The sequence below is a fragment of the Anomaloglossus baeobatrachus genome, chromosome 1 (assembly GCF_048569485.1).
Source record: "Anomaloglossus baeobatrachus isolate aAnoBae1 chromosome 1, aAnoBae1.hap1, whole genome shotgun sequence".
In the NCBI taxonomy this organism is placed as follows: Eukaryota; Metazoa; Chordata; class Amphibia; order Anura; family Aromobatidae; genus Anomaloglossus; species Anomaloglossus baeobatrachus.
The window spans coordinates 363,579,182-363,603,435 of NC_134353.1; the positions used below are offsets into that span (position 1 = coordinate 363,579,182).

The following is a 24,254-nucleotide window of genomic DNA, read 5'->3' on the forward strand; positions in this document are numbered from 1 at the left end:
GGCCACTCAACAATGCCCTTGAAAATTGTATTATTGGGCCAGTGTGAAAGATTTGTAAGTCAGCTTTTCTGTGACTTATAATGATGTGGTTAACCATTAACTGTACTTCTTTTTAAAGAAGCACTCCCATCTTTATTAAATCTGTATATATGTACATGTTTTTTTAACGGCCTTCAGCTAAGGCTCAAGCCAAGGCGACTTGATGGATGAACGCTCTGTAGGAAGTTCGATCATGTGCAAGTCTAGATAGGTCCATCAGGGTGTTTTCTTGATTGTATCAATCCATCGGAATGCTGGTCTTACTCTTCGCCTTGCTACTTCTATTTTTCCGGCCTTGATGTCCTTAGCCAGTGATTGTTCTCTTCATATGATGTGTCCAAAGTAGGCAAGTGGTAGCTTGGTGGTCCTTGCTTCAAGAAACTTGTCTGGCCTAATTTGTTCCAAAATTGATTTGTTCTTCTTGCCATCCATGATATTGATATCATCCTTCTGCAGTACTACATGTTGATTCTTCTTCTGTCTTGTTTCTTTATCGTCCAGGTTTCACATCCATATGTTTCGACAGAAAAAAACTGAGTTGTGTCTTTGTCACGAGTGAAATATTCCTCGATTTGACGACCTTGTGCAGTGATTTCATTGTTGATTTGCCCATAGCTATTCTCCCATTGCCTTCCGGTGTCATTGCTGCATCTTGAAGGATCATTGATCCGAGTAGGTTGAAGACCTTTACAACTTCCAGTTCGTCGCCATCCATCTCAGTTTGTGTCTGTGTCGTACCTGGCAGTAGTCAATATTTTTGTCTTCTCTATTTAGTAGCAGTCCAATGTTTGAGCTTTCCATCTTGATACTCTGTAATAACTACTTCATTCCATCTATGCTTGTTGCTATGAATGTTGTGTTGTCAGCATATTTAAGATTGTTGATTCATCCTTCTTTTTTGGCACATCCAGTCTTCCTGAAAATAGCTTGTGCATATAAATTGAAAATAAATGGTGACAGGATGCAGCCTAGTTCTACTTTGAACCATAACTTGTCAATCTTGTTCCATTTAGACAGTTACTTCTTGGTCTTCAGTTAGCGATGAGGCTGATCAGATGATTTGGCACACCCATATCCTTCATGGTATTCCAAAGTTTCTGGTGATCAACACAATCAGAAGCTTTGCTGTAGTCAATGAAGCAAAAATAGCGCTCCTTGTTATATTCGTTGGCCTTTTTCCATTATCCATCAAATGTTAGCAATTACATCTCTTGTTCCTCTGCCTTTTCTGAATCTTGTCGCAACTCTTTGTCAAAGTAATGCAGTATCCGTCTTTTAAGGATCTTCAGTAGTATTTTGCTGGTGTGAGCGCAATACTTGGATAGTTTCCACAATTGGTAGCATCTCCCTTTTTCGGAATAGGAATAAACACTCATCTTGTCCCGTTCTTAGGCCATTTACCAATTGTCCATAGCTGTTGACACAGGCGTGTGATGACGTAAACTGCTGTTTCATAAGAAGTTATTAGCTCTATTGGAGTATTATCACATCCAGGTGCTTTGTTGTGTGACCACTTTATTTCAGAAACAACTTTCTTTTAAAGGGAAACTGTCACCAGATTTGGCGAGTATAACCTGCGTCCACCACCAGTGGGCTCTTTTATATACAGCATTCTAAAATACTGTATGTAAGAGCCCAGGCTGCAGTGTAGAGCGTAAAAATCACTTTATAATACTCACCTAAGGGGCAGTGCGGTGCAGACTGGTCGGATGGGTGTCTCCGTTATCGGCGCCTCCTCTTTCGGCCATCTTTGTCCTTTTTCAGAAGCTTCGGTGCATGACGCGTCCTATGTCATGCACACTAGCCGGCATTGAGGTCCCACGCAGGTGCACGTTGATCTTCTCTGAGCAGGGCAGATGAAAGTATTGTAGTGCGCATGTGCGGGACCTCAGTGCTAACTACACTGTGTTCCAAATTATTATGCAAAAAGAGTTTAGGAGTGATAAGGTTAGACATTTTTTGTTTGTCATTTAAACTCATTGCTGGTGATGTGTGTCAGGGCTCTTTATATCACTGAAAGCTATTGCAGATACCTGAGCAAATTAGTTTTGCAGGTGTGTCCAAATAAAGGCAAGACTACTTAAGAAGGCTGTTCCAGATTATTAAGCAGCCTACATTTTTTGCCAAAATGGGAAAGAAAAAGGATGTGTCGGCTGCTGAGAAGCAACAAATTGCGGAGTATTTAGGTCAAAGCATGACCATAATCAACATTTCCAAGACACTTCATCGTGATCATCACACAATCAAGACGTATGTAGCTGATTCACAGCACACGTGTGCGTGCTGATAAGGAGAAATTGAGGACTCTCTTTCCAACGGGCAATTGCGTCAGGTTAAAAGAGCAGCTGCTAAAATGCCTTGTCATAGGAGCAGACAAGTTTTTAAAGCTGCTGGTGCCTCCAACGTCCCCCGAACAACAAGATGCAGGGTCCTTCAGAGGTTTGCAGCTGTGCGTAATCCATCCTGTCGACCACCTCTATCTACTGCACACAAGCAGAAACTGCTCCAGTGGGCCAAACGATAAATGAAGACTGACTTCCAAACTGTTTTGTTCACCGATGAGTGCCGTACAACACTCGATGGTCCAGATGGATGGAGTGGAGGATGGCTGGTTGATGGACACCCCATGAAAACACGGCTAAGGCGCCAACAAGGAGGAGGTGGAGTAATGTTTTGGGCTGGAATCATGGGGAGAGAGATTGTTGGCCCTTTAGGATCCCAGAAGGGGTAAAGATGAACTCCATAATCTATGTGGAGTTTCTAAAACAGCACTTCCTGACATGGTTCAGGAGAAAGAACCGTGCATTCCGCAGCAAGATCATTTTCATGCATGATAATGCATCGTCTCATGCTGCAAATAACACATCGGCATCTCTGGCTGCTATGGGCATAAAAGAGGGCAAACTTATGGTGTGGCCACCATGTTCCCCTGACCTCAACCCCATTGAGAACCTCTGGAGCATCATCAAAAGGAGTGTCTATGATGGCGGGAGGCAGTTCACATCTAAGCAACAGCTCTGGGAGGGTATTCTGTCCACATGCAAAACAATTGAAGCACAAACCATCCAAAAACTGACAATTTCAATGGACGAGAGTGTTCAGAAGCTTCTTTCAAACAAGGGGTCCTATGTGCAAATGTAACATCACCTAGAATTAAGTTTTGACTTGAAAACTGTTTGATTTCATTTTGTAATAAGCTGATAATGCTTATAATTTCACAATTGACCAATTTTTTTTCAAAATAATAATAAAAAGGTTAAAAACTCTGCTGTGCATAATAATTTGGAACATGCATTTTGAGTGCATTTTGAGTGTTTATTATTTTTAAAAATATACTGTTTACATAGGCAGTTTAATCAAAAGCATTTCAATTATACTTGAATAGTAGATGACTGGAAAATAACAATGACTGCAATTCATAAAGTTAATTTAGGAAAATATGAAAAAATATCTCTACATTATGCTGCTCTCAGATGGGGGAGCAAAAATCTGGTGACAGGTTCCCTTCAATGACAATCTTTCTTATCAATCTATAGTACAATTTCTAATGCTATTAGCAGTTTTGTCATAAAGGGATTAGAAAAATTAATTCATAACCAATCAACTTTTCAACATTTGATTTTTCATTTTACACCCACAAACAATGTTTTTTGAGATTTTTTTCTGATATTCCAACACAAAAAAGCAAGTATTTGTGAAGTGTAAAGGAAATTATACATGGTTTTCTAAATATTTTAAAAGTAACACAAACAAGCACTTGTATTCAGCCCCCCCTGAGTAAATACTTTGTAGGACCACCTTTCACTAATTACTGCTGCAACAAGTCTTTTGGGATATATCTCTACTAGCTTTGCACCTCTAGAGAATGACATTTATGCCCATTCTTCTTTACAAATGGCTGTAAGAGCTCAGTGATATTGCATGGAAAGCATCTGTGACAGGGCCAATCAAACACGTGAATTTTCTTTCATCTAAACCATTCTATTGTAGATCTGGGTTATCCTGCTGTAAACTGAACCTACACCAAAGTCTCAAGGCTTTTGCAGCCTCGAACAGGTTTTCCTCCAGAATTCCCCAGTATTTAGCACCATCCATCTTTCCATCAATTTTGACCAGCTTTCCTGTCCCTGCTTAAGAAAAGCATTTCCACAGCATGATGCTGCCACCACCATTTTTGACATTGGGGAAGTTGTTTTTAGGGTGATGTGCATTGTTAGTTTTCTGCCACACATGGTATTTTTTATGTACGCCAAAAAGTTCTACTTTGGTCTCATCTGACCAGAGAATCTTCTTTGACATGCTAGCTGTGTCCCCAACGTTGCTTTTTACAAACTGCAAATAGGACTTCTTGTGGCTTGCTTTAAATAATTGCTTTCTTCTTGCCACTCTTCCATGAAGGCCATATTTGTGGCGTATAGAACTAATAGTTGTCCTGTGGATAGATTCTCCCACCTAAACCGTGGATCTATGCAGCCTCCCCAGGGTGACCATGGGCTTCTTGACAGCTTTCTCTAATTAGTGCTTTCCTTGCTTGGGACTGACATCCATTGGTAGGTTTGTGGCATTCTCTCTTCCTTTTTGGGATGGTGGATGGAACAATGCTCCGTGAGATTTTAGAGGTTTAGGCTATTCTTTTATAACCTAACCCTGCTTTACTCTACTCCACAGCTTTATCCCTGACCTGTCTGGTGTGTTCATTGTTTAGCATGATACTGTTTGATTTCTAATATTTTCAAACAAGCCTTTGAGGTCTTAACAGAACGGCTGTAGTTATACTGAGAATAAATTACAGGTGGACTCAATTTACTAATTCGGTGACTTCTGGAGGCAATTGGTCCCTCAGGATTTTATTTAGGGGTATCTGACTACAAGGGACTGAAGATAAATGCACATCACAATTTTTCAGATTCATAGTTTAAAAATATTTAGAAAACCATTTATCATTTCCTTTACACTTTACAAATATTTGCTACTTTGTGTTGGTATGTCACATAAAATTCCAATAGAATTCATTTGCTTTTGTGTGTAGGGGGGGAAAAAGTGGAACAGTTCTTGGAATGTCAATACTTTTACTAGGCACTGAATAAAGCTATCAAACTGGTGTTATTCCCTGCTGAAAAATAAGAGTGGCAAAGTATGTATTGTGATGAGGTAATAACAATATAGACAAACCACAATATGCTCATTAATTTATTTATTTTTCAGATCACACTAGATGTGTTGGCAGACATGGGTCATGAAGAACTGAAGGAGATTGGAATTAATGCTTATGGTCATCGTCACAAGTTAATCAAAGGGGTTGAGAGGCTTCTGGGAGGCCAACAAGGTAAATTGGGAAACCGAAACAACTGTAGCCAATGTAGAACATAGCTTCAGTGATTCTCCATTATGGCTCTGTTTAGCTTGTGACATACATACTAGGGAATATTTATGGGAGATTAAAAAATTGTCTTTAACGGAGTCTACCTAGCAGCCTTAGCTCTGCAGAGTCCACAGAACTCTACAACACTGGAGTCTTATAGGATGTACAATGTAATAACTTAAATTCAAGAAGCAAGGATTTCCAGTGTTTATGAAAGTACACACTCTTATCAAAGTCCCCAATAAAAATTATTCTGTAATAAGTTAGTACACATGAAAACATACATCAAAATGGTGAACTCCATTATACCGCCATAACAATAAAATTACCTGCTAATAGTGTACAGGATGCCTTCACATTGTTAAAACTAACATGTAAAGGTCAAGCTCTGAAGATGTCTTTTGGTTTTTGGCACAAGAAAGGACCAGCCTGTGGAATGCCCTACCACAAGTGGTAGTAATGGCAGATACTAGAACCGCTTTTAACCCCTCAACACCAGCGGGCGGTAAAATTACGTCCCAGCAGTCCTACTGTTACTGTTGCCAGCAGCCGGGGAAGATTTGGCACACATCTCAGCTGATTTATACAGCTGACGTGTGACTACCAGGCACGAGTGGAATCGTTAGCCGTCCGTGCCTTTTAACTCCATAAATCAAAAAGTGACAGCGCCATTATGACTGCGATCTCGCCAAAACTTTACAGGATAATACCAGAAGTCACGTGACGTGCTCACGTGGATCCGGTAGTGTCATGGTAGCACAGGGTCATGTGAGCACTCCTGTGCTCACATGACTAAGGCCCTGTAAACAAACAGCCGAGTACTGGTTGTTACAAGAGATGATCATTTCTCTCGGTCTGAGCGATGCAGCTTTGATCGGGAGAAATGAATGAGCGATCATATTGCTGATAGTTATAGTACCCCAGGGGACCTAGTAAAATAAAAAAAAGTTTTAAAAAATAAAAAAAAACACAAAGTTTAAATCACCCCCCTTTGGCCCCATTGAAAATTAAAGGATTAAAAGAAATACATATACACACATTTGGTATCGCCACGTTCAGAAACGCCCGATCCTATCAAAATATGAAATCAATTAATCTGATCGATACACTGCGTAGCGGCAAAAAAATTCCAAACACCATGCGTTTTCAAATTGAAGTCAAAGGGTGGAAAAGGGGTGCAAAAAAAGACGCTGAAAGAAATGACATGCTGCAGATTATTTTCTGCACCAAATATGCAAGGAGAAAATACTCATCGTGTACACTACACTTCGGGATTCTCATTGACGGGGGGTTTTGTCGCCGCAAAATGTAATAAGAGGTGATCAAAATGTAGCATCTGCACAAAAATGGTACCATTAGAAATGTCAGCACTAGACGCAAAAAATAAGTCGTCACTGAGCCCCATATCCCACAAAATGAGAACGCTACGGGTCGTGGAAAATGGCACAAAACGTGCTCCACTTTTTTTTGGACAAACTTCTGATTTTTTTTATATAAACCCCTTAGATAAAAGTAGTCCTATTCATGTTTGGTGTCTACGAACTCGCACCAACCTGAGGCTTCACACCAACACATCAGTTTTACTATATAGTGAACACAGTGAATAAAACATCCCAAAAACAATCATGCAATCACACCTTTTTTTTTTTTTTTTTTTTTTCAATTTTTCCACATTTGGAATTTTTTTGCTGTTTTCCAGTACACTACATGGTAAAACTCATGGTAAAACTCAAGGTTAGAAGTACAACTCGTTCCGCAAAAAACGAGCTCTCACATGGCCATATTGATGGAGAAATATAAAAGTTACGGCTCTCGGAAGAAAGGTGGCGAAAAAAATAAAGCGGAAAGTCGGCCGGTCATGAAGGGGTTAAAGGGAACCTGTCTTATTATATCATAGAAAAAATGTTGCCTTCTTTACCAACACCAGATCGCAATACCCAAGCACTACAGGATGCAGCAGACTCCTGTGATAAACCACGGATAGCACTCGTACGTGAAAATCAGACGTGTAAATGAGGCCTAATAAAGTGGTTTGGAACTTTCCGTGCTGGACAGAATTATGAAAAAATAATAAATGTAGTTTACTCTTTAATGATCATGGTGGTCAGGCCACTGGGACCTGCATTCAGGAACTTTCATCCCTGTTATTCATTGTTTGTTTTCCAGCAGCCCCATAGAGAATTAATAGACATCTGACCTGTTGATCCATTTTGTAATGGGGATAAAAATTAACTGTTGTGACTATTTGATTTGGGGTCCCCAGCAATTAGTACATTATAACTTATGCAACCTCTTTAAACCCCTGGAAATACATGTATAACTTACCGTTAATTAATTAGTAATCCCAGAAATGTATGGATAGAAGAAAGGAAAATCTGTCTTTATATAATGTATTGGCAGAAACTGGACTGAGCCATTTCTAATTTAGAAAAATAAAAACCCAATTGGGACAACTAAGAAAAGTAATGATTACTTTAGGTTAAAGTGATGAAAACACTTTCCAGCACAGTAAAATGCATCAATAGTCTTAAATAAGACTGAGCTACTGTTTGGCCTTGCAAGACTCTTGGAATGAGACATCTCCGGAGCACCACGGAGGATTTGATCTTCCATTATTTCGTACTACAGAACACTGTGTGCAATTAATCTTCAAGACTTTTCCTTTCAAGAACTGGGTAGCTTTGAGGCATCCAGGTACAGTCACAATAATTGCTTGGCTGTGCTTCATGTCCTGCGCTTGGTCTGCGCAGAAATTTCTCATCAATGCTCCTTTTTTTTCTACTATCATAACAGCCCAAAGGCTCTTAAATTTCCTTTATGATTTTGTTATCCTTTGATTTTTATTTATTTTATTTTTTTTTTCCATTTTAGGAACCAATCCTTACTTGACTTTTCACTGTGTTAGCCAAGGCACTGTTCTCTTGGACCTCGCTTCAGATGATAAAGAATATCAGTCAGTTGAGGAAGAGGTAATTACTCCTTGCAGCCTATAAATGCACTTCTTAAATATTGTATGCTCTCTAGCAGCACCTGTACACCGTTTATTGTCTTAAAGAAAAGCAAATCCTGTTCTAAAGACAAACCCCATGGTGTATACATTGAAGCTGTTTTCTAACAACAATGAAGATTGGCAATTTCTCACTTTAATCTAGACATCAGGGCACCTTTAATTAGCAGGAGTTTTGGTGCTTCAGTTTTGGCTTTTTTTTATTATACTTTTTTATTATTAAAGTTGTGTTTTGGATTTATTTTAATTATATTTAAAAAAAAAAAAAACTTTTTTTTTTTTTTTTTTTTTTTCTCTTAGTTCTCTTGGGGGATTTGTACCTTGCGATCATCTGATTGTTTTGTTCTACAGTATATAAAACAAGCATTCTCCTATGAAGCCCAGCCACAGGCTGGGCTTTACAGGAGGATAGAGATGGCAGCCATGTGGGACCCTTCAGCAACCCATCAAAGCCCCGTGATTGCTTTGCAGCGGCCATTAAAGCTAATACACAGGCACACTAGGGATGCTGCTGTTTAAATGCTACTGTCCGCATTTAACAGAAGTATTTACATGCTAATGATCAGAGCGCTCTCTAGTTGCTACTGTTACAGGAAGCTTTTGGTTCTTTATTACAGTTCAGGCTAGTTTCACACTTGCGTTGAACGGCATCCGTTGCATTGCGTTGTGTGACGGATGCAACGGATGTGTTGCATATAGTGGCACAACGGATGCTGCAAAACAACGGAATCCGTTTTTATTTTTTTTTTTACAGTGTACCGGCGGCAGACTATTGTGAACGATCAGCTGATTGCTCCCAGTAGCCGGCCGCCAGGTGATCATCTGATCGCTCCCAGTAGCCGGCCGCCGGGTGATCAGCTGATCGCTCCCAGCGCCGGGTGATCAGCTGATCGCTCGGCCACCGAGAATGTGTGCGGGGGGCAGAGTGCGGAGTGGGTGGAGCCGAGCGGGGCCATGGTGCTGAGGACAGGTGTGTGTGTGTGTGTGTGTGTGTGTGTGTGTGTATACATGCGGAGTGGAGTGCGGGAGGGGGCGGAGCCGAGCGGGGAAGTGTCGGGCTCTCTGCACACGTGGTCAGGGTAAATATCGGGTAAAGCACTTTGCTTGGTTGCCTGATATTTATCTTGGTTACGGGTGCAGGGAGCCAGAGAAAGCATGCGCAGTGAAATCCTAAGTATTCCGCTGCTCAAAAAAAGTTACATGCTGCGTTCCTCCCGCTGGGCGGAAGCAACGCAGCGTCGCTCAGTGGAAGCAACGCAGGTCCTTTTGGCACAATCCGTCATCCATACAAGTCTATGGGTAACAGCGGAATCCGTTAACGGATTCTGCTGTTTTCCAAAAGGGCGGATTGTGACGGAAGGAAAACAACGCAAGTGTGAAAGTACCCTCATTTGTGTCGGGTATAATATGTTCCTATCTCCAGACGTCACTCCATACCAGAGTACCCGATATACGATATAGCAGTACATATGTCAGGAAGGGGTTAAAGTATACTAGTTAAGTTTTCAGTTTTAATTTAAGGGTCTTTTCACATTCACACTAGTTATTGCGTATTTCTGTCACTTTAAACTGAATAACAAAATAACCTGGACCCTTGACTATTGTTGGATCTGTCACTTTATGGTTATGGTGACTGTCAAGGAAATGTTTTTGTGTCTCACCATGTTCAGATGTTCAGTAGATTGATATACCCACTTATTTAGCTGATTGGAGATAAATCCATGATGTCGGTCCAATGCAGAATAAGAAAAAAGGATGTCTCCAAAGTATATAAAGCTTTCAATTTATTCAAAAATCTTTAAATATCCATGATAGGTCTGCATCACTCATTCATGGATTTTTAAAGATTTTTGAATAAATAGAAAGGTTTACATACTTTGGAGACATCCTTTTTCCTTATGGTGACCGGCATTTTACGGTCTCTGTATTTGTGCTATTTAGTTTAGTAAAAATGTCTATTCTGTAGATTTTGGTAGAGATGTGAACAGAACTTAAGCATGTTTTAATGCTAATACAGTTATTTTTCGAGGCTCTGACAGACAGCAAGCTTTGTTCGCTTTTTCAATCTTTCACCGCATATGTCGCGTAATAAATGAAACATGTTAAACTGATGTCAGGACTACAGCTGGAACTGGAGCTGTTATTTGTTGCATACAATTAGAATGACGGTTATCCATTTCCATGTTCATCTGCGAACGCTGGTCAATAAATGTGTCTTCATCGCTGTGGGATCCATAAACCTGATGCCCTGTAGAAAGATCCAAAAATAGAGCAAGCTTCCAAATCATTCCTAGCGTTACTGTGTAATATCCTAAGAGGAACCATGCAGAGCGCCAGCAGGAACTGTCTGATGATGATAATGATTCTTGTACGTATGGAAAGGCTTGAAATTGAGCCTATTTCCATGCATTGCCATTACTTATACGGTGAGGAGCATCTATGAGTAAAAGGCCCACTGTGGGCTTTTATGTACTATCTATGTAATGGGTTGTTAGCTCTAATATGGAGGCCAGCCATTTAATGCTCAGACTAAGGGCCGTTTCACACATCTGGCATTTCCCCGGATTGACGGATCCGGCACACTCCAGTACAGTGTATACAGTACAATGGCATAGCGGCAAGCTCCGGTCACGTGCTGTAATGTGACCGGAGCATGTGACCAGAGCTTGCCGCAATGCCATTGTACTGTATACACTGTACTGGAGTGTGCCGAATCCGGCGAAATGCCAGATGTGTGAAACGGCCCTAACTACTAGACGTTTTAGAGCACGAGTGCTGTACATAACATTCCCAGTGAGTGAACTTGGCCAATACTGGTTAGCTATCACTGAAACGCATTGAAAGGAGACTGGAAAGTACTGAAAGGGTCTTAAGATTTCAGCAAACAGATCTTAAAGGGAACCTGTCATCAGGATATTATGCCCCTAACTAAACGCATGTATAGAAGGGTGCTGTAATACTGACTAAATCCTTACCTTGCTTTCAGTACTCCGTTTTGCTGTTTTGGAGAAATCCATAGGTGAAATGTTATACTAATAAACTGGGCGTGCAGTGGGCGGCTATTGCACGTCAGCTCTCCTGCCTGCTCTCCCTATTTACTGCATGCCTCTGACTGGTTGAGACAGATTAATCAGGCAGTGGGGAATAGGGAGAGCTGGAGGTGCAATGTCCGCCCACTGCTCATTAGCTTACAACTCATCTATGCATTTCTCTACAGCGGCAAATCGGACCCTAATGTGCATGTGTCCTATGCTTCCTGATGTCATTGTACACCACAAAATTAATTTTCTTCTTTCACAGATGCAAAACTCCATCCGTGAGCACAGAGATGGGGGCAATGCTGGTGGGGTTTTCAACAGATACAATGTGATTAGGGTATGTTATCACCTGTCATTCTTTAGAACATCTACCATATTTTGACTATAAAGTGTAAAAGTGTACTTTTTATCCAGATAAAATTTTGTTTGTGCATTTTATGTTCAGGAGGTAGCCACATATGTTTGAGCAGAACACTGATACAGCGCCCTTCCCAATTACTGAGAGCAGTTCTCTCTCCTTCTACCATCAGACTGTTCTGTAGGATCGGTGCCGGGTATGAGAGACAAGTACCAGGACCTGTACAAAATTACAGATGCAACAGGTCCTGAGTAACTTAAAGGGAACCTGTCGTGTTAAAAAAACAAAAAGCTATTAATCTGTGGAAATGGGGTTAATCTGCAGGTTAATAGCTTTCTCACGCCATGTGGCCACTGCACTGAGAGCACCGCTGCTGGGAGGAAATAAAACTTTGTTCCTCCCAGCAGCTTCGGGCTTTCAGTTAAATTGGTGTAGCTGGTGCGGTTGCAGTCACCACTTTGAGCAGTGAGTGTAACCACACCCACAGCACTGACTGACTGCCAGCTCAGAATTGCATAAGTACAGAGCCGACTGTCAGTCAGTGACAGGTGCACTATGCACAGAGCAGAAAATCACTTTTTTTTTTTTTATTTATTTTATTTTTTTACATTACACGTGTGGTCAGAAGGCCAAAGTAATTTTTATCTAAATCCCTATTTAGTGCCATAATCTAACCTCATTTCTAATATACTGCATTAGAAATTCCCTATCCTTCCCTCACTACACTATCCAACTTCTATTGTATTTTGTTTTTCCCTACTTGCTCTCTGTCGACACTTCTTTGATAATCCCAGTGCACCAGGGATTTTCAGGGGGCAGGGGCTGCAGACACTGCCGCAGTCACTGCTCCCTCCCTAAACAAAGCGTCATCAGTGACGCTCATTTTAGGATCTGGACTAGCCCCAGTGAGATGTACACAGTGACAGCACACTCTGTTGTCAGCTCAGAGCATACTAACTAACCGGCAACAGAGCAGAATGCACTGTCGGTGTGCATTGGTAGAATGCCCAGCAGGAAAAGACCAGTGATGTGACTTGCAGGGGCGGCGCTGATCTCTGCCTGGCCGGGTAACTTGCCACTGTGCACTGGCACTGTGCTCTGCTCTGTTGCCAGCTTGTAATTACTTATCTGAGTCAAAAACAGAGAGCATGCTATTATTTTGCACATTGCACAGTGATCACCGCACGGGGATAAAACGAACGTTACTAATGACTCTTCATTTCCACGAGTGGGCAGACCCTGTAGCAGTGACTGCAGTCTGTGCCCCCAACGCAAGCATATTTTAAAGTAGATAAGATTACAGTACTAAATAGATTGAGATTTGGATGAATATTACTTTGGCCTTCGGAACACCCTTTCAAACTTTTTCTTTCAGTTCCCATTGGGGACTTGAACCTGCGATCAGTTGATTATATTTACAGTGCACTGCAATACAGCAATGTATTGCCATTTTTTTTCCCCCATCTCCTATAAATAGGATTATGAAGATATCAGACCAAGGTGGGCTTTTTATCCATGCTTATGATGTGTCATGTGACAGTCATCCATAAGTTTCTACTGGTCCTTACACCCCTATCGATAACATTGAACATTGGTAACATCGATAACATTGGTCAGCAGTAACAGTAAACTATATTATTGGTAGAGGAAATAATATTTATTCACTTATATAGCGCTATTAATTCCACAGCGCTTTACATATATTGGCAACTCTGTCCCTATCAGTATGTTTTTGGAGTGTGGGAGGAAACCCACGCAAATACGAGGAGAACATACAAACTCCTTGCAGATAGTGTCCTTGGTGGGATTTGAACCCAGGAACCCAGCGCTACAAGACCGCAGTGCTAACCACTGAGCCACCGTGACGCCGAAAAGAGGAGGAATTTTAACTGCAAAAGAATATTTATTCCATGTTTTTTAAAATTGTGGCGCAAACACATACAATACAGTAGTGGAGTTACAGGACATTGAATTGTTTTACCGTAACCCCGTCACATCATATTATCATAATCTGAAGGATGATCCTTAGCTAGACATGTGGACATTATTTCCTTGATTTTCTGTTTTAGTACTCGTTTTTATTTCGGCTATTTTTGCATGTATTTCTACAGATACAGAAGGTTGTAAATAAAAAACTCAGAGAGAGATTCTGTCACCGCCAAAAGGAAGTGTCTGAAGAAAACCATAACCACCACAATGAACGCATGCTGTTCCATGGTACGAGGACTACACTTTAGTGTTGGTCATGTTATTGTGGGGGGGGATTCTACTGTCTATTATGATACAGTACTTTGGAAAATTATATATACACCGTGAACTTTTACACATTTGTTCACGTTACACCCATAAACTTAAATTAATTTTATTGGGAGATTGTGTTACATCAAGACAAAGTAATAAGTATTTGTGAAGTATAAAGGAAATGATAAATGGTTCTTAATATTTTGATCTTTTAATCTGAAAATTGTGACCTGCGTTTGCAGCCTCCTATAGTTTGTAGTATTTAATTGTAGTTTAAAATAAAGCAGAGTTGGGCGACAAAAAAAAACATCTGAACATCTCATAGAGCACTGATCAATCCATCATCCAAAAATTGAAGGTGTTTGGCACAACTGTAAACATACCAAGACATGTCCGTCCACCTAAACTGACATCCCAAGCAAGGAAAGCACTAAGTAGAGAAGCATCCAAAGAAGCCCATCGTCACTCTGGAGGAGCGACAGAAACCCACACCTCAGGGGGAGAATCTGTCCACAGGACAACTATAAGTTGATTTTTCCAGATATCTGGCCTTTATGGAAGAGCAGCAAGAAGAACATTATTTTTGAGAGCAGGCCATAGGAAGTCCTGTTTGCAGTTTGCAAAAAGCCATGATGGGGACTCACCATGTGGAAGCAGTTGCTCTGCTCAGATGAAACCAAAGTAGAATTTTTGGGGTTAAATGCAAAATGCTATAGCTGGTAAAAAAAAAAAACTAACCCTGCACATCACCCTGAAAAAAAGATCCCCACCATCAAACATGGTGGTGGCAATATCATGCTGTGGGATGCTTTTCTTCAGCAGGGATAGGGAAGCTGGTCAGAGTTGATGGGAAGATGGAGCCGAATGCCTGGCAGTCCTGGAAGAATCCCTGTTAGAGCCTGCAAAATAATTTAAACTGGGGTGTAGGTTTACTTTAAGCAGGTTAATGACCCTAAACATACTGCCAGATCTATAATGTGTGAATAGTCCAGCCACAGTCCAGACCTAAAACCCATTGAAAATCTGTAACAAGACTTGAAAGTTGATGTTTATGGACACTTTCCATTTAATCTCACTGAGCTAGAGCTATTTTGCAAAGAAGAATGGGCAAAAATTTCAGCTTCCTAGATGTGTAAAGCTGGTAGAGATATATCCCAAAAGATTTACAGCAGAAATTGCAGCTGAAGATGGTCCTACAAAGTATTGACTCAGGGGGCTGAATACAAATGCACGTCCCAATTTTAAAACTTTTTTTTTTTTTTAAATTATTTAGAAAATAATGTATCATTGCCTTTACCCTTCATAAATACTTTCTTAGTGTTGGTAGATCACATAAAATCCCAGTAAAATACATTTAAGTTTGTGGGTGTTATGTGCAAAAATTCACAAAACATGAATACTGTTTCAAGGCAGTTTATTTGATCTTAAAGGATGTTTATTAAACTTATTAATTAGTTAGTTTTCTGAAATTCTTAGCAAAGTGGAGATCATCTTTTCATACTTTATAAACATTGTCCTAGTCTAGTACTTCCAACATATGGATGAATGTAAGGCTTACACCAGACTCTGAGGTTGAATCTAGTTTTGGTCTAGTCCTGCTCATTTAGATGGCCGTTATTTGGGTACAAGCGCCATTTTTGTATTTCACATATGGCACTCATACCTGTGATAGTCTCTGAGGCTGTTGATCTGGCTGACTTTCTGTGGAACAAATCGGTGAAACATCCGATTTTTGATCCTAGTGTCTGGTCAAAATCTGCAATGCAAGTCTATGGGTCCATGAAAAAATTAGACAGCACTCAGATGCAATTTAAGTGTGGTCCAATTTCATTGACTTTTAGATAGGAAAATAATAGAAAAAGATGTTAGACTGTCTTTCTATTCTGTTGGGGTTTTTTTCATATGAACTAGAAAAGCTAATGAAACTGACTGAAATCTCTGATATGGCAGTGACCGCAGCCTCTGACTCCTGATGACGCTTTGTTTAACTACCTCAGCATGCACTGGGATTCTCAAACTAAGGGTCATCAGACAGAAAGAAGAGGGTAAAAAAAATCAATAGTAGTTTAGTGAAGCAAGGAGGGGTAATTTCTAATGCAGTCATATTAGAAATTAGTTTAGATTGGGGCAATAAATAGATAGGGATTTAGATGAAAGTGTACCGTATTTTTCGGACTATAAGACGCACCTGACCATAAGACGCACCCTGGTTTTAGAGGAGGAAAATAACATTTTAAGCAAAAAATGTGGTAATGACACAGTTATGGGGCGAGGATCTGCTGCTGACACTGTTATGGGGTAATGTCCTGCTCATATACTCCCCGTCCTGCTCATATACTCCCCAGCCTGCTCATATACTCCCCAGCCTGCTCATATACTCCCCAGCCTGCTCATATACTCCCCAGCCTGCTCATATACTCCCCAGCCTGCTCATATACTCCCCAGCCTGCTCATATACTCCCCGTCCTGCTCATATACTCCCCGTCCTGCTCATATACTCCCCGTCCTGCTCATATACTCCCCGTCCTGCTCATATACTCCCCGTCCTGCTCATATACTCCCCGTCCTGCTCATATACTCCCCAGCCTGCTCATATACTCCCCAGCCTGCTCCTGTACTCCCCAGCCTGCTCCTGTACTCCCCAGCCTGCTCCTGTACTCCCCAGCCTGCTCCTGTACTCCCCAGCCTGCTCCTGTACTCCCCAGCCTGCTCCTGTACTCCCCAGCCTGCTCCTGTACTCCCCAGCCTGCTCCTGTACTCCCCAGCCTGCTCATAATATACCCCTATCCTGCTATATGCTCTCATCCTGGTGTATGGCCGCATCCTGTGGCACATAAAAAAATAAACGTTCATACTCACCTCACTCCCTGCAGCACCACTCCTCTTACCGTCTGTCAGCGGCAGTGCCGCTGAATGCAGCCGTCCCCCTGCAGCATCGCGATGTCCTCCGGTGGTCTGTGCCGGCGGCTGCGTGTGGACACGTGCACACAGCGATGACGTCATCGCTGTGCGCGCCGCTAGTCACGCAAGTCAGCTGACCAGACAGACGGGAGGAGGAGCGATGCTGCAGGGGAACGGGGAGTAATCTATACTGATTCACTGCCCCCCGCACTTATGATGATGCGCGGGGGGCAGTGAATACAGCCGCACATGATCACTCCAGGCTGCAGTTGCCAGGGGTGATCATGTTTATCCCTGCCCATCACCCCGCCCACCTGTCAGCGCCGGGTTCACCGCTGAGAGATGGGCGGGAGGATATTAAATGAGCGGGCCCACGTGGTCACGGCTGGCTGCTACAGCCTGCTCGTGCCCCCGATGACCCGCTCCACCGCAGCACCCTCATTCCCCGCAGCCACAGTCAGACCATAAGATGCACCCCCAACTTTCCCCCAACATTTAGGGGGAAAAAAGTGCGTTTTATGCTCCGAAAAATACGGTATATTCAGCCTTTGGACCACCCCTTTCAAGTCCTGTATATAGGAGGGCATTTCTCTTCAACAGAGAGAATGCTGCCCTCCAGCTTTCCCATCCTTTCATTAAATAGTTACATAGTTACTAAGGTTGAAAAAAAACCTAGGTCCATCTAGTTCAACCTTCCTCCACCAGTTCTACATTTGGTCACTTATAACCAACAATGTTGTGTGCACTGAGGAAATCATCCAGCCCTTTTTTAAAAGCTGTTATAGTATCTGCCATTACTACCTCTTGTGGTAGGGTATTCCACAGTCTGACTGCTCCAACTGTAAAGAATCCTTTCCTATTTAGCTGCCGGAATCGCTTTTCTTCCACTCGCAGTGAATGCCCCCTGGTCTTTAGTATTGTCTTCGGAAGAAATAAGTCATGTGCCAGTCCTGTATATTGACCACACATGTATTTATACATATAAATGAGATCTCCTCTGACACGTCTTTTTTCTAAGCTGAACATAGCTAACTTTTTCAACCTGTCGTCATATCCTTATGAAAATCTAGTTTTATGTGATACACATGTTCGTTCTTCCCAGCCATCTGCTCAGTGTGTAACTAGAGTAGAATTACAACCAGTCACCACAGTAAATCCATTCCAGTGAGTGGCCCCTTGTATGTGCTCCCATGCAGTAATATCATGTGTCATTCCTCAGGTTCTACACTTAATTTGGTTTTTTTTTCTCATTTTTCTAACAGGTTCTCCCTTTATCAATGCCATCATTCACAAAGGCTTTGATGAGCGGCATGCATACATTGGAGGCATGTTTGGCGCTGGCATCTATTTTGCAGAAAATTCATCAAAAAGCAATCAGTATGTTTATGGCATAGGGGGAGGAACTGGGTGCCCAACACACAAGGATAGATCCTGCTATATTTGCCACAGGTTTGTGCACAGATGGAAGATAATGTCATTAAGTGTGTACAATGTGCTCATAAGACAACAAGTAACACTAGATATTCATGAGCCGTAATTGGCGGGAACTCATATTATTAAATGTACAATTTCAGGTGTTTTTTTAAAGTCTTACATTTTCTATACATAAATAAGTATATAAAAGGTAGACTTGTGTTGTGTCTTATCTTGTAGTAATCTTGGATTACAACCCATCCTCCAGTGCTGTATTCATAATTCTGCCAGCTTCACAACTAAAATCTCCCAGCATTTTTGCTTTTTAAAGATCTTGCATCCTGGGAATAATTGTCTTTACTCATAATAATGTAGAAAAATCCCATTTGGGGGACAAATAGCTTTGGGTCCTAAAATGGAAGAGTAGCCAAAGTGTCAGTAGAGGGTCGAAAGTGAAGCTTATTGTTTCCAGGGGCAATAAGGAAATTACTTATGTACGCTGAAGTGCAATTGGGAGTTTACAGGTTTTGAAGATTTTTCAGTACAAGTTGGTAGATACCAAACATGTATAGTTTTACTTTTATCTAAAGGGCTAAAACAAAAATTCAGAAGTTTGTCCCAGAAAATGGCGACAAAAGCACAATTCTTTTTTTGGACAAATTTCTGAATTTTTGGTAATACCAAATATGTGGGTTTTTTGTTTTTTTTTATTGGGGGATGTTATGAACTTTTTTTAGTTTTTTAATATAAAAAAAAAAAGTTTATTAATCCCCATAGGGAACTTTATCACTGCACAGTCTGATCACCTGTTCATTTCTGCTGATCAGGGCAGCAATTGCTCTGATCATCAGAAATGCAGCGTTCCTTTCAGTAGTGGCGCTCTGTCAGCTCTCGCAGGAAATACATCATGCTAGCATCGGGGGTCATCAGCTGACGCCGCACAGCCATGGCAACACATTGGCGCCCCATGATTGCGTCATAATTTCTAATTTGAGTTGGTGATATGGAAACGTAAAAAAAAACACTAGATTTTAAAATTTTACACGGATATCTTAAATTTGTCCCTTGATTCCAAATCTGTTTTTAGAATTGTTCTATCTGGCAGGGATTTTGAGTAACATACGTTTTACATTTTTTAACATTTTTTATTTTTAATAGAAATTACGTCATACAATTTATTTTTTTTTTTATAATTATTTAAAAGTATTTCCCCTGTCACTGCTGCCGAAAAACATCCCCACAGCAGAACGCTGCCACCACCACGTTGCACTGTGGGGATGATGTTCTTGGGATGAGCTGTGTTGGTTTTGCACCAGACATAGCATTTAATTTGGTGGCCAAAAAGTTAAATTTTAGTCTCTTCTGACCACAGCACCTTCCTTCATACATTTGAGAAGTCTTCGACATATCCTTTGGTAAAATCAAAATGAGCCTTCCAATTTTTGGCTGTAAGTAAAGGCTGTTTTTTTTTCTGGCCACTCTTCCATAAAGACCAGCTCTATGGCGTGTACAGCTTATAGTGGTTGTATGGACAAATACTCCAGTCTCTGCTTGGGAACTCTGCAGTTCCTTCAGGGCAGCATTTGGTCTCTGTGTGGCTTTCCAGATTAATATCCTCCTTGCCCGGGCTGAGAGTCTTGTGGGCAGCCCTCTCTTGGCAGGTTTGTTGTGGTACCATGTTCTTTCCTTTTGATGATAATGGATTAGATTCTGCTCCAGGGGATCATCAGAGATTGGGATATTTATTTTTTTTTTTTTAGAACCCAACCCTGCCATTTTTCAACAGCTTTCTCTGACTGCTTTGGAGATCTTCTTGGTCTACATGGTGTTTGGTTGGTTGTGCCTCTTGCTTAATGGTGTTGCAGCCTCTGTGGCCTTTCAGAAAAGGTGTGTATAGTATAGTGACAGACCACAGGACACTTACATTGCACACAGGTGGACTTTCTTTCACTAAGCATGGGACTGAAAGGAATTGCTTGCGCCAGAAGTTTTTAAGAGCTTCATGGAGAAAAGGGGTGAATACATATGCACATGATTTTTTTTCCATTTATTTTATCCCATTAATTTAATTTTTGACTATTTTTCTTCACTTCTCCAACTTGCACTATTTGGTGCTAATACATCACACACATATCGGATTACAAATATATTTAAACACCGGTTCTAATGTAACAAAATAGGCAGAAAGTCAGCGGGGTGAATACTTTCACAATGTGCTGTATATCAAAGCCTGACCTAAACAATGTAGGAGTACAATGATGTTCAGTGTCTAAACTTTGTTTTTTGCAAATCGGTCTTTTTACTACATAACTTACTTTTTTTTTTTTTATTGCGACAGAACAAGTTTTAGAATTTTAGGGGTTAGTTTTATTGTATTTTTCTCGCAATGCCATCAATTCTAGTCAAGGAGGATGTGCTAGGACTTTCTGCTTGTGAACCTGGTTATACTTGAGGTTATGGCAGCAAGTATAATATGCAGCCTGCCTAGATCTTGGTGGAATGAAACCTTGTATTACACCCTTCTCTTAAGATTTTGCATTCAGAAGAAGGTGGTAATTGAAATTCTTTTTTGATGTTTCGGTCCTCCTGGACCTTGGTCACAATAACTCGCTAATTTGCATGTAGTCATACATAACAGGATCAAGTGTGGAGATCTGTTCAGTCTCTTTAGTGTGGTCATGTGGCTGTTTGAAATAAAGCCAATTAGGATAGGAGTACAGGATTGCACTGGGATTAATCCTGGTGCATCAGGTTATGTGGGGTGTAGTCACACCTCTTCCGTAGCAAGCCAGTTTGCGGTCACGCTTGTTTTGCCTGCCGGTCCTCCGGATTTGTGGCTATGTGCCACGGAGGACTGGCAGGCAGAACAAGTGTGACCGCAAACAGGCTGGTTACGGAAGAGGTGTGACTACAGCCCACATAACCTGATGCACCAGGATTAATCCCAGTGCAATCCTGTACTCCTATCCTAATTGACCTTATTTAAAACAGCCACATGACCACACTAAAGAGACTGAACAGATCTCCACACTTGATCCTGTTACGTATGACTACATGCAAATTAGCGAGTTATTGTGACCAAGGTCCAGGAGGACCGAAACATCAAAAAAGAATCTCAATTATCGCTGTTGTAAATAAACTATGTAAATTTTGCATGAAAAAAAGACTCTCTTGCAACTTTTTGCTAATTAGGGAGTGTGCAGTGTTATACTTATATCTATATTCCAGGGATCCGTATATCCCCACACTAGCACCTCTAAACGTACAAATTAGAGGGAGTGCACAACTATATGTATATTAAGAAGAAAGTGAGCGTTATTCCATAATAGCGCAGAATAGTTTTATTATTTTTAGGAGTAGTAACGATTATTTCTCATTAGCTAACTCTTTTATTTCTTTGTGTGTGTGGGATTGCTTGACTTTTATCTATATTTGTCCTATTCATCCCTATGAGAATAACACTATGTAGGGCAAGGGTAATTGACATGAATTTATTTAAAAAGTAATCTTTTTTTTTTTCCCCTAGGCAAATGCTTTTCTGTAGAGTGACGCTTGGCAAATCTTTCCTGCAATTTAGCACTATGAAGATGGCACATGCCCCTCCTGGCCATCATTCTGTTATTGGAAGGCCTAGTGTAAATGGACTTGCATATGCAGAATATGTAATCTACAGAGGAGAACAGGTATGAACAATAAGATTCAATGGAAAGTTTAGCTGCCTTATGATATGACTTTGATTTGTGGGGTGTTCTAGCCAGTTACTTGCTGTGCAAGTGAATGAGACCCTGCTATTGTAGCCTCTGTCCAGCGATTGACTTTAAAGATGCAATTATAGTTGATTGGAAAGTGATGGCATTCTTTAATATTCTTTAGTATGATCAGACCATGTCCCTGTACGGTCAGACACGGCCATTACACAGTACATAGCAGGGGCACATATAAGATTATCTCAGCACAGAAACATGTTTTTCTAAAACACTTCCAATTGTGGGAAATATTATTATTATTCCAAGATCTATTGATTAAAGTGAACTTTAAAATTAAGCTTGTTCTTGGGGAAAACCCCTTTTAAATTTAAATGTTCTCAAATGCCTTTCTGTTTAAAAAAAAATATGTTTTTCTTATTGAAAATTATTCAAAATCAACACCATAGACAAAAGGAACACAAACCCTTCCCCTGCCTCAACAATAACCAATGTACAATGGCAGATATAAAGCATAAGCCACAACTCTGAAGAGAAGAAATTTTTATATGTGAATAAATACTTTCAAGATACTGGCATATATGATAAGCTCCACCAAATGAAAATGTTAGGAGAGACATCCACCATGAAGTTAATCTAAACAACAAGCGATTGTAATGGTTAAAACCTAAGCAGTATCTTTATATTTTTCAAGATGCCAAACCGGAGCCATAAATCCACAAAGCCCATCTTTTTTTTTTTTTTTTTTTAAACTTGGAACCAGTTTCCTTATAGATAGATAGATGTCCCCTTTCTAGATCAGATCCAATAGCTAGTTAATGTTGTATAGAAACTGCAATTGTGGGTATCTGGTCCAGTGTCAAGTATCGTGCTATTAATTTCCTGGTCATATAAGACATTTGAGATACTGCAGTCTTGCAGTAATCAAGCCTTCAAAATATCCCAATATGCAAATCAAAAATCTCTGTTAGGAGTCTCGATACAGTAATAATATCCCAATACACATGCAAAGTGTGAAGGGGGTCACATCAATTGAATATATGCTATTGATTACTAATACTCCTTTCCAGAAAGCTTCCAAATTAGGACCAGACCATGTCATGTGTAGCACATTTGCAGTAGGTGTTATACATCTAGCACATAGAGGACTAGGATGAAGCCCTATATCAAATATCAATTGAGGTCCTCTGTATAACTGATGCAACGAACCGAAATATAACCTATGGGATCTAGAGACAAGTTTAAAACCCTCTCCAGAATTTCCTTTCAATGGTCGTCTTCAATAGAATCTATTTTATCTTTCCAGTTTTTCATTTAAACGCATTGGGTGCTTTAATAGGATTAAAGCCAGTAAATCACTATATAAGTTTGAGAACAAACCACCCGAGCTACAAGATTTAGCAATTCTCATTTTGTGGAACACCAAGGTTCGCCTGATATACATGCCCCGTAGTAGCTGGAGGTACTTCTAAAATTCCAAGTCAGGCATTTTAAATTCACTCCGTAATTGTGAAAATTCCTTAATCTAGTCTCCCTGCAAAATATGGATAGACCTATTCATCCCTCTGTCTCCAATTTTTAAATTCCCTTAAAGGAATCTGTCATCCGGTTTTTGCCACCTAATCTAAGAACAGCATAACATAGGGGCAGAGATCCTGATTCCAGTGGTGTCACTTACTGGACTGCTTAGTGTAGTTTTGATAAAATCGCTGTTTAATCAGCAGTAAATTATCATTACAGGACTACTTGGCGTGATGCCAGGTAGTCCAGCATAATCAGGAGTAGAGATAGTGAACCTTAGAAAGTCTGGTTCACCATGTACATTCGAACCTTAAAGTTCTGTTTTTGACCCCCAACTTGATCCGAACCTCAATAGAAGTCTGTAATGGGGCAGTTTGTGGCTCCACCCACATGCTGCCAGCCATAAGAACACTTCCTGGGGGAGGTAAGGTGTAATTCTTCAATTTTTTTATTTTATTTATTTTTTTCTTTGTGTGCACTGCATCCGATCATGCAGATTTTACCCCAACTCCGCGCCGATCAAACACTACAAGAGGCTCACACATTGCTGAGCATCACTCATATGCAAGAACAGTGACGCTCTCTTGAGTGGTTTGCACTCGTAACTCACTCGAACGTTGTACCCGAACATCGAACTTTAGGTTCTCTCATCTTTCTTCATGACTGCTAG

At 40.7% G+C, this 24,254-nt stretch overlaps 1 protein-coding gene across 2 annotated transcripts in view; it reads left to right on the plus strand.

Annotated features, from left to right (window-relative positions):
* Window positions 1-24,254, plus strand: part of TNKS (tankyrase) — a 349,200-nt gene that overhangs the window by 318,807 nt on the left and 6,139 nt on the right. For both annotated transcript variants that reach the window (XM_075352460.1, XM_075352461.1), the window contains exons 21-26: window positions 5,245-5,365; window positions 8,273-8,370; window positions 11,709-11,783; window positions 13,916-14,021; window positions 18,209-18,395; window positions 21,886-22,042. In XM_075352460.1, coding sequence (XP_075208575.1) covers window positions 5,245-5,365; window positions 8,273-8,370; window positions 11,709-11,783; window positions 13,916-14,021; window positions 18,209-18,395; window positions 21,886-22,042 — 744 coding nt within the window. The remainder of the gene's footprint in view (window positions 1-5,244; window positions 5,366-8,272; window positions 8,371-11,708; window positions 11,784-13,915; window positions 14,022-18,208; window positions 18,396-21,885; window positions 22,043-24,254) is intronic.